General features: G+C 36.7%; 1 protein-coding gene across 1 annotated transcript in view; it reads left to right on the forward strand.

Annotated features, from left to right (window-relative positions):
* LOC144446874 (ATP-binding cassette sub-family A member 2-like) overlaps positions 1–12,108 on the forward strand; it is a 27,114-nt gene continuing 15,006 nt past the window's right edge. The window contains exons 1-4 of the mRNA XM_078136718.1: positions 1–108; positions 8,170–8,263; positions 9,742–9,856; positions 11,158–11,288. Of these exons, the coding sequence (XP_077992844.1) occupies positions 1–108; positions 8,170–8,263; positions 9,742–9,856; positions 11,158–11,288 (448 nt within the window). The remainder of the gene's footprint in view (positions 109–8,169; positions 8,264–9,741; positions 9,857–11,157; positions 11,289–12,108) is intronic.

The following is a 12,108-nucleotide window of genomic DNA, read 5'->3' on the forward strand; positions in this document are numbered from 1 at the left end:
ATGGAGGACTCGTCATGTACGTGCGGTCCTAGCTATTGTAAATCAGCGGCGTTCAGTCAACTGAAGCTCCTGCTTTGGAAAAACTTTACACTGAAGAAGCGAAGTCTGGTAAGATATCATTTAAATGCGGTCTTGTGAACATTTACTCAAACTATTTTTTTTAACGAGACGATATATTTAATCGACTTCTGCCTGTACCAATTCGACGCTATTGGCAGCTGTTCGGCATCATTTACATAGCGCCGAGGCATTGCCTTTCTCGGCGATTTTTTAAGATGAAGGGCTTTGACCTGAGGAAGAGTTTAGAGTAATACACTTATGCGTGATACGTCTACAGAAAGGGCTAATCCATTTATTCAATTAATTCCTACGGAAGACCGCAATACGGTAGTATAAGCTGCTTAACAAATGTATCATGTTGGGTACCCACTTGAGAAGTCTGAACGAATAGGTGTTATATAATAATGATATAACAGTTTTTAACATAAAAAAGCAGCCCAGCTTTCCCACGCATGGCCACTTTTTTAAAATTGAAAAACAAGAATGATTTAATGTGAATCTTTTGTTAAAAAACAAAGTGTTTTTTTCCTTCTAAAAAGTGTAATGACATGAGAGTATTCATTACGGTTGGGTCAGTAAAGCAGAACCAAAACTGCCGATTAATAATTAAATATAATAAATGGAAATGCAAAACAGTGAATGAAAAATTGAAAGCACATTGTAAAATTGAGGAAGGAGAGAAAAGAGATTATTTGGGATAAGAGTATGGATTTGAAACAAGGGAATAATGGAATGTCACGAATAAAAAACGTAATTGTGAGTGGAGACAAATAATTCATGTTGAAAGTCGGAAGGACTCGTCAGAAGGAGCGTATCGTCCACAAAGAACGGTGCACTTGCTCTCTTTCCGACCACGAGAGCAAAGTTTCTTGTTGTATTTACCGAGAAATAGATTGACCCAAATGAGTTGCCTTTGTCAGGTTCGGTCAAAAAAATCCCCGCGATTTCTTTGAGTAGAAGAAGAACAAACAGAGGTACAACGGACCTAACCCAGTGCTCTGACAACTTTCAATTTGAAATCTAGGACTTGGGAAACATTTGGTGTAGCTATAAATAAATTTAATAGCTCCATTTCAGCCATCGCGTTAATACACGTTTTAGCGCGTACAGGGTTACGTGTTAGTGCACGCCGCACATCTCCTTGTTTTCCAAAATAAATACTGGCATTGTTCAAAAACAATATCGATAGGGCAATGGAATCTCAGTTTATAGCCACCTGAAATCTTTAGATTTCATTCAGTGACAAAATCCTGTATCATCCATAGAAATTAGTCCGATTGTCCTTGTTGTTTTGTTTGTCCGTCCCATTTACAGAACACTGCTTTTTTAGCTCTCCATTATGATGGAAACAACAAATTCCTCTTCTTATATCCTCGTAGTACCGACGCTTAAAGAATGGTGTCCTCGGACAATCGTTCGCTTTCATGATTTTACTAGTATATCCATTCCACACCCTCACCGCTACAAAGAATGCATTGAAGTAGCGCCATATCGTGAATGAACCGATGAACTTCTTGGGCGATGGCCATCTACGGTGACTTTTAACCATTGGTAAATAGTAAACTTTCCTGCATTATATGCCACCATTAATTGAAACTATCAACTTATTACGTATGTGATGAATTCTTCAACAAAGACAGCCTTTAGAAGTAGTTTAACAAATTAAACGGCAAATGTCTCGACAAAACAGATTTATGAAATGTTGAATATTCTGAATTGAGTCGTAACTTTAAACGTCTCTGAGCGTGGTTTCATGTCAAGATTTAAAAGTGATTTGTCACTGTACTTCATTGTGACGTTTGTTTGTTTGTAATTTATTACGATGACATGACATTTTAGTTGTTACAACAATCACGTCGCATTTATTTGGATGTTGCTTTATGCGTACGCGTATTGTGTAAGTTCACCATTTACGGTAATACCATCCATACCTACAGTATAGAGTTCTTACATATCTACAGACACAACAAAAATGGATCGAGCTAACATCTGTGGTTTGGACCACCTGTCAATACAGCTTAAACTGGCTGATCAGGTCAAATTATAACATATACTAGATCATAGGTTACTAGCCGGATTGACACTATCAATTTGATAGAGCGATTAGGTTACACTACGCTGGGAATGTATATGCATACATGTATATAAATCAGTCTGGTTTTTTTTTTTGAAGAGTTACACATGATGCTCCTACCAGATAGATTTTTAACGCATCAATGCCCCTCTGTTGCTGCACTGACAATGAAATGCTATCTGTTTTCCACTTTCGAAAAACCCGAGTATAATTACAAAGTTGAATATGGCAAGCCATAAGCTTATTTGACAGTTATCACATTAGTACTATGTTTGTAAGTAGACTATAATCAAATTACCATTCTTGGTATTACATCCATGAGTGTGTACAATGTCAAGGTTATAAAATACTAATTTTAGTATGACCTTTGACCTAAAGAAAACTATGGCCCGCTGTAGGAATCTAGGAACGTGTATGTAACCTACATATAAGCCTCATGTAAATACATATGATTTATATATATGTATTTCGCGTAAAGTGCAATTCATATAGTCCCAAAAAAGTACCAAAGTCGTAGACGTTTCGATTTATGACTCTTTCTCAAAAGATGGGAGAAAAATGTTTATGTATGATACAGTGTTTTGGCTGAGGTTTGGGAAACCCTGGTAACAAATGAGAGAAAGTAGGTAAAAATTTGCATATATTTCTATACCCTATTTTGACGGGAACGGAATCCCGGTAAACACTTAGCCAACGCAGCAGGTGGATTTCACCTGTTCAAATGCAACGACAGGGGGGAAACTTGTGAAGAGTACTGATCTCGAAAATTGCGTACACTCGAATGAAGAGATCTAGCGTTTGTAAGGTCAACGTGTTTCACAGTCCGCCGAAATAGCTGCACGTATTTTCCTAAGTCCATAACCTTTTTTCGGATAGTAATTTATCACCTACCTCCCACTCCCCTTTGAACAATCCCCTTCGGTGCGGCGTAAGAGTTCCGTTCGCTCACTTAATCATCTTTCTACAGGGATGGTAGTGGGATGGGGGAATGTTTACACACACACACACACACACACACACACACACACACACACACACACACACAAGGAAGTTGGGGGACGAAACAGGATTAATTTCACTCTGACAGAATATTGAATAATAAACATATTATTCAGTCGTTCTTCTGTCTGTTAAACAAAAGAGATGAAAGGTCGAAAATGGCAGGGTGTACTCGAAATTCCAAAATGAAGTAGTGACCAAAAAAACACCCCATTTTATTACCAACGAATTCGAAGTAATCAGGTCATGCATAGGCCAGACAGACCGTACTTTAAACATATACAATCCTATTAAGTTGTCGTAAAGCTAGCCTCCATAAACCTACACTCCCTTTGCAGGACAGTAAAAGCAAGACGCAAACAAAAATACACAATGCAACAACTCACTTGAACATAGCTTACGGCTATTCTTTGTCAAAGCATGCTTAAACAATTTTCAAAATAGGTCTCGTGTCATCACCTTACTCTGCTCGCTGAAGCATGAAAACATGTTCTGTACTTTTGAGGCGACATTCAACATTCGTCCTGGTATGAACTCCTAATGCATGATAAGGCTTGTGTGTAAAAAAAGGGGAGGGGACCGGGGATAGGCAAACTACAGATCTCAAACGTCTCTAGTGTTTTATCCAATGGACAAAATATTATACTTAGTGTGTGTACACACACACACACACACACACACACACACACACACACACACACACACACACATACATATATATATATATATATGTATATATATATATATATATATATATATATATATATATATATATATATATATATATATATATATATATATATATATATATATATATATATATATATATATAACTCGGTGAGTATCAATCTGCTAAGACAGTGCTCTATACCGCAGTGGGAGAGCGTAATAGTTTTGGTAGTACTGGAACTCTTTCTTGGTTGTAACTCGGAGTTTATATATATATATATATATATATATATATATATATATATATATATATCACAACAAGTCAACCCGTTTTGTCAACCAAACACACCAAATTTAAAAGACTGACAATGCCCTACATGTATAGCCCTCTGTAGCAGGCTAGATGGTCGACCTGGCAAGCATTCAGTCCGAGTCTGTGTCGAGAAAATGCTTGCCAGGTCAGCGATCCACCCTGCTACAGAGGCTACAGCAATTCTTACGTTTGAACAAGGATTACATTTGCCTCAATGCTGGTGACGCGACGTGTAGTCACGTGCATGTTTCTCTGTGTTCAATGTACTGGTAAAAAAATACATTGATGGCCTACTGTCTACTTGGCGATCAGTAATACCGTACATTTACTTCCCCGTTTTCAATGTGAAATTGGTCGAGAGGGATACAATGCAGAACGGATAAGTCAGAAACACCTGTGACAAGTTTTGTCTACATACCTAGCGTTTTGGTTTCCTGTTTCTGTACACTCTCGTTGTGGGAGGCATTATATTGCAATATCACTTCCGCTTATATCCATTTCGTTCGGTTCTACACAAATTGCAAAGTGGTGAATTTGTGTGTAGATTACAGGTAAAATGATGTAGGCTTGATGGTAGTTTCACTCATGTAATATGGCATTTAGTACACACCCTCAGACAACTTCTAACGCAAAAGAAACATTTAAATTGTATAGGTGTAGAATTAATCAAGTTGAAATGTTGATTATCAGTTAGAAAATAACCAATTGCAGCCGTTAAAATCATCAAGTCCATGTGTAATGTTTTCATTTAGAAGCCTGTTTTTACTACACTGTGAAAGAATAGCAATGATTATCAGTGTTCAATGTGATTGGGTAAAGGATCCTGTTGTGTTTATTGTGTCTTGTCAATTGATCTACCAAGTTGATGAACATTTGTGGTCGTCTTGTTATTGTTAGTCAAGATTTGAAATTTGAAATTTGTCAGGCTATGTGTCAAAAACGTAATGTCTCATGGAAGAAACACCAAGCCTACATCATTTTAGCTGTAAGTATATTCTGTATATTGCTTTACTAGAAATAGTAATTTCCTCAAAGTTATAGAAATATTCAATTAGTGATGTTATCATCGGACTAACTACCCCATCGTCTCTGTCCATAAAACGTTTACAGCAAATGAACATATTTTTAACGCGTTCATTGTTCATGAAAAATACAACTCTTAACTTTTGTCCAGCTGTGTATTGTACGTAAAACTCAATGGTCTGTACATATGTTATAAATCTGAGAGGCAAAGTGTACTCAGATACCAGTACTGGAGGGAAAACAAACAACGTCTTTATGGGTTCTATTAAAGTTGGGAACTTACCAGGTAGATTTTTGTAGCTACTACCCTTTGTACCAGCGTACTCAATTATGAACACATTTGAGCCGAACAGTGTTGTACACTGTGTCTTATTTAAGAGCCAGAGAAAACTCAAATTTTTATCACTATTGAACACCAGCTTAGGGAGCTTTATATGACATATCGCTTGCATCTATAGTTTCACTAATATGAAAGGTAATTGTAAAATGATGTTAAGTAGATTAACGTACATCGGGAATTTGATAAGCAAATGACAATATGTATTTAATAAATATTAAATTTCATACCTTTTATTTCAAACTGATAAATGGGACGTGGGATAAATTTATAGGCATTTCATGTCCGAGAAATTGATTATGAAATGTGACTACCCCAATATGTTACCATGGTAATGCTGGGTTTAAAACTGTCGCTATGACTCTAATAAGTAGAGTGCTAAATTTGTTAGTCTGAACGATCTAGTCGTTGGTCGGTTTCTGTAACCACTCGCTACCCCATGAGAGAGTGCATTATTTAAGCAGAAAGAACGCGTGGACCTTTCAGGTTATGAAAATAACAAAACAAAAAATAATTCTCATTTCTCTGATGATCTTTATTTGTCTTCTTGCACATATCTCGGGCTGATCTTACTGTCGCCATCATTTTTTGATGATTTAACAGATTAAGGATTAAATGACTGAGATACGAGACGGCTACATTCATTCTCAGACGCCGTGGGATGATCAATACACAGTCCATTACAGGAAAGAAAACCAAGGCTACACTTAGTACCTGTACACATTTCATATCAACTCTATTACCATAATCGATTTTCCCTTTATCATACTGTCAAATGCAGAGTGGGATAACATGGAGAAGAGTGTTGGTTGTCGCGTCACCATAGAAACATCTTCTTCACGATGAATGTACAGTGCTTTTTCATTCTTGAACGTTGATGAATATGATGACATAGATAAAAACCAATATCTAATTAGTAACTCATCGTCCTTGATACAAAGCGATTTGATCATGTCCCAATATTTAGGTTATCATTCATTTGGATACAAGCATTGTCGTTGATATAGAAAACCATCAAAGTGTGGACAACAACTTGACGGCCGATGAACAGTTACACTAGCTAGTTTACAATGCAAAATGAAAAATTAATGAAATTATATAATTAATCGACGTTTTATGGATTCGATGTGTTTATCTACAAAAATAGCACGATAAAGAGAAACACCATTGTGTTATGTGTTATGCGTATCCATGTAGAAAGAAACTAGTGTTAGAGTGATCGTATGTCGTATCCCAACATAATTTCCATTCTCCTTTCGGTTTCTTTTTGTCGTGTAATTTTCCACTATACGGTTCCAAGGTTTGGACAATCCCAGAATACCAACATCCGTCTACGTACCTGCAAATGTTATAAAACCCAACCCCCGGTAACTGACTGACCTGGGACTATCGTTCCAGGAAGTGTCCACTACAAACACTTCAAACAAGAAATAGACGAGGCAAAATCTATTGCTGTACTTGGTGTTGAGAATTGTATCAGTCGCACACTGGAAGGGGCCGAAAATATCGCCAGTGAATTTACACTAAATTACGTTACACTAATCCCAAATACTGGGAGCTTATAATATGTTATATATAGATCAAGAACCAACGAATTATACAACCTGTTTAGAGTTACTGTTCAGTGTCTCTGTTTGATTCAATCCGGGACATAAAGTGGCATTGATACAACCACAGACTGACTTGACTGTGATGCAACGATACAGCAATCAATATACCGCACATGCTACACTTTAAGAAAGCAAAGTTGAATGAATATAATTTCTTGCCACATCTTGCCGAAATGAAGTGAACTAAGTGCCACCCTGCAGACTTCAAATGCAGACTTCAAAACAATGGCGCCCGCGTGTCTGCGTCTAATTATAGTATATTTAAGTGGTTTTATTTCATTAAGACAAAATGTAGCAAGAAATTGTAATATTGCTACCTTAGAGAAGAACATCTGAACATACAGGTTTTTATTGGTTTCTGCATGGTTGTATCAAACAGACAGGGTGGACGGTACCGTGAAACGGGCTGTATGAAAGCGGTCTATATATGACTGTCGTAGATTCAACGGTTTCTCTCATACTACTACACACTATGTCATGCAGTGGGTTACAATGTTTAATGAAGCACATTTTATGCATCAAATCTCATTAGCAATTATTAAATGTCATGTTTTCTTTATCTGAGTCACACATTTCTATTCTTAAAATCGTACTTTGGATGAATAAAAATGTTTGTATTCGTAAATTTCATTTTGTTATTCATCACCGTTCTTTCACGTGGTTGCATAAGGTATTTTATATTCGTCAAATGTTTTGTAAAAACTTCCTTTCGAGTTCGCGGTTTTCAGTATTGTTATTGATGAATTATTTTTGTATTCGCATCATATTTGCACTCACCAATTCATCTAGGAAATATGTATATTGCCATTCGGGTGACATATATATGTATGCATAAATTTGCATTCCTAGATAAACTGTACTGACACGGAAAACTTGCCAGTACCCGCATATCGACACTGATAGTGATATCCCCGTCACGTTGTCAATACAAAAAAACCCACTAGTATTGTATGTGTAGAAGCGAATTACAAAAAATGAACATATTTTGAACAGTCTCGTACATAACACATGAACGCCATTCTTTTGAAATTAGTAAAAAACATTACATTATTTTAACAATTCGTTTGTTTAACTTTCATTTCAGCTTGCAGTGGCATGTGAAGTGTTCCTACCGTTAGCCTTATTTCTAGTCTTCTTAGCTGCACGCAAAAACGAACCCATTCAAACGGCGCCTGCAGGTGAGAAAACGATAATTGTTTTTAGAGAAATTTTCATTGGTCTTGTTCGTTCACTGCGAAAGCATCTATCACATGCCAAACCATCGTAGGAAAAGAGAGGTATGGCGTACAGAACTGTTATCAGTAAAACACGTCAAAATTAAAATATACCACAACACAGCGGGTGCAAACAATGTCCTTAGAAAGCATGGGGTTGTTTGTATGTCGACATTCCAACGAAATTCAAGTTGTTATGCATACTGTAGGGTCTATGGCGAAAACTAACAAAAGAATCTGTGCTAGATATTGCAATTGCAAACGGGTCTTGTGATAATTTTACCAGCTCTGTACATGTCAGGATTCGCAATATATGGTTTTGTTTTTATTATAGACGCAGTGTTATTTTTACCATACATGGCAACATTGCCAGGTGTAATTGCAAGGCTTGTGACTAATGGACAATAAATTCACAAATTAATATAAATAAGTTATTTGCAAGCTGCAACAATTACTTCCCAAACTTAAACAACCGAATCAAAGCACTGAATATACAATGTAGCAGTCCTAAGAAATTATTTACGCAAGCGCTATGGTTATCGCAGGATTTTAGCAATGGTAATCACAAAGCGCAAATCGCAAGTATAGGTGTTGTGAAAATGATGCTGTGTGATGACGTAGCCTTAGTTATAGAGGGAAATTGAATCGCATATTACAAAGTATTTAAAGTTGTTACAACATATCAGAAGTTAATTGATGTTTTAAAGAGTAAGTAGTTATAATCCCTTTGTACATAGAAAGTGTACTTAACCGTGAATGACACCTTGGGGTGATGTCAATGGGATAGGTCTTGACAAACATCCCAAATGATAGTGATATTGGACATTATCGCTAGGGCAGATTTCCATAACTTAATATGCTGATCCAATCATAATACTTAGATAAATCAAGTGATGACGACTATCCAATGAGTAGCATGCCAACTCTTTAGGGAGGTGTTAAGAGAGTCTAACTGGGTTTAAATAGTTGTGTATTCACGTGACGTGTTAAATTTGGATTTGGAGTTCATGTGGAATAATAAATCAAATCAAGTGAAAAGCTGTTGTACGAGAGCCTTTGCTGTATACTGTGAGATTTGTCGTCCCTCTCTGTGTAACTGACAGTTCGGTAACGTTTGAGAGTTTAAAATCCATCTGGAGTAGAGCTTTTACAACTAACTACTCCTCAATGTTATTTAATGAGTAGCCGAGGGCGCTATTCAATATCAAGTTCACGATATCACATATTTATTTATAACAACGTGAGCTGAAAAAAAGTGCAAGGTCTAAAATCAAGACGTGTTTTTTCCAAATGGAAAGAAAATGTAAAAAAATAATAATCGTGTCGGAAGACACCCTCTAAGTCTATGATGACATTCAGATAATCATTCGGAGGACCCATGCGTTGCTTACAATTAACGCAACAATAATATATTATAACTTCTATTTTTACACTGTTTATAGAGTATAACCAAGCCGTACCTCTTCCTAGTGCTGGATGGATCCCAATGCTACAATTCTTTTGTCCTGAAACCAATCAAACTGATCCTTATGGCTTTCCAATTTATACTAATAACAGGCAAGTTTCGTCATAAAAAAATCTAAAGTCAATTATATCTTGATGCTATTTACTAACAGTGAAACAGGTCAGGTGCAATGTATTGCTGGTTGCTGTTCATCTGGTTCTCTTTTGATGCAGCTACACAGAAACCAATAAGAAACTGCAATGCTACAAGCAAGATTGCATAATTAAAGTTTCTTGCTATATTTTGTCTACACATATTAAAAGGAACTACAATACCACCATGCAAACATGAAACGCAGACGTCAACAAAAAACATTTGTGCCAGTTTGTCAGCGTTTCGTTACAGTATATTTGATTGGTTGATTTCAGTCGGACTAATGTAGCAAGAAATTGCGACCGACCTTGCTATCTTAAAGTGTTAGGGTGTGTATTTTCTTGGTTTCTGCGTGGTTGTATCAAACAGATTCAGTGAACATCAACCTGCAATGCTCTGTCATTCAGGTAATCTCATATTTAGGTGCATGTAGTATGCATATCATATTGTGCAGAATATGGATTCATTCTTTATTGGACAGTAGTGTGTTTCTGCCCCAAAATATCACCTAACTCATTTACTGCTCGCTAGGAAATACAACTTGACTGTAATAGGTTTCTTCATTTATGTCAAATCGCATTCTTTGCATATCGGAATATCGTAAACAGTTGTATCAGTTATCGTGTTCAATTCTGTGTAATGTATCTGATGTTATCATTTATCACAATATACGTACTCTTTTCCTTGTCTGTGCACAACCTGACGGACGAACACATAAAAGAACAATATGCACATGTTTCATACTATAAAAAATTGTTTGTGTCTTAGACTCAAGTACACAATGTCAGTAGGCAAGACCTTGGATACTATACTTATAGCTAAAACAGGGAATGTGCGCCAGAAAGCTGCACATAACATATACAATTAATGACCAACGTTGATCATTTGGCATGTTGAGCTTGCTGTTTTACTCACTACTACTAGTAGGTAAGAACACTTTTATTGCTGAACCCAGTAGGATTGTGATTGGAGAGAGGGTTTTGTTTATGTTAATTCAGCATTCGAGACTTATCTCAACAATCATGTTATGTTCAGCAGTACAAGTGTCGTTATCTATCAAGTAAAACAACAACCTAAACTTGCAAACTTATCAATATTTGATCGTCAATGTACATATGTTACATATAGTCTTATGGCGAACGCTACCTGTTTTAGCTGTAACATCATTTCCTGTTTCGTCGAGGGGGTGGGGGTTGAAGTTGTTGTAAGCGTGAAAGGTTGACAGCGTGTGCTAATTGGTCGTTCAAATTTACTATTGCAGAGTTCCCGAGTTACTAGAATTCTTAGCAATGTCACCTGAGGGATACCCTGTCAAAATAGAGACAATCGAAGCCTTGATAACGTTTATTAAAGGGGCTGCAGCTAAAGATGATGATGCAGAACAAACAGCAGGTATGAATATTCAAAGTACACAATCCATCTGGCTCGACAGAAATCTTACTAACTCTACAATTTCTCGTCTGGATCAAGAAAAATATTACTAACACTGCTACATTTTGTCGTTTTATTCGACAAATATCTCTGTTGGTAAGAATTTTATTGAGTCAGACGATAAACTAGCCCTGTTGTAAGATTTTTGTTGATCCAGACGATAAAATGTTGGTAAGAGATTTGTTGATTCAGTCGATAAAATGTAGCACTATAGTGATAGTAAGAATTTTGTGGAGCCAGACGACGTTTTGTTTCAGGTTAACGTCGTGATTTTCATAGTGTTAGTGTTGAGAGCCGATAATAAGACGACATCGTCAATCGACACTGACATCGAAATAATCGGATGATACGACAGACCAACCTAATTTCATTTTCTTTTAAATGCACCCGTCAAATCTTTCGGAGATCTGATCGCCGATTCTGCCAAATATATCCAAACACAAGTATTGATTTATACAGTGCCTTCACATAAGTTCACTATAGTGGTAGTGGTGGGCTGGCACACTAGTCAGTGCCGGTATAGATGGCAGGTAGTATAATATGGCAAATCACCTTCAACGTAGAGAAGTGTCTTGGATAACAACCTTCACAGTATCCATATCTAAAAAATAAGAAAAAGAGGAGTAACTCGACCATTTTCTAGGACAAAATAATCCAGTCATTTTATGCAAAAAAGCGGGTTGTGACACCCATCACTAATTGCAACACAATTTATTTTTTCACCATACATCTCGGAAACACTGAACCCGAGAAACTTTGCAGAATCACTAGGTCGATCGGT

This window comes from Glandiceps talaboti, chromosome 15, assembly GCF_964340395.1.
Source record: "Glandiceps talaboti chromosome 15, keGlaTala1.1, whole genome shotgun sequence".
In the NCBI taxonomy this organism is placed as follows: Eukaryota; Metazoa; Hemichordata; class Enteropneusta; family Spengelidae; genus Glandiceps; species Glandiceps talaboti.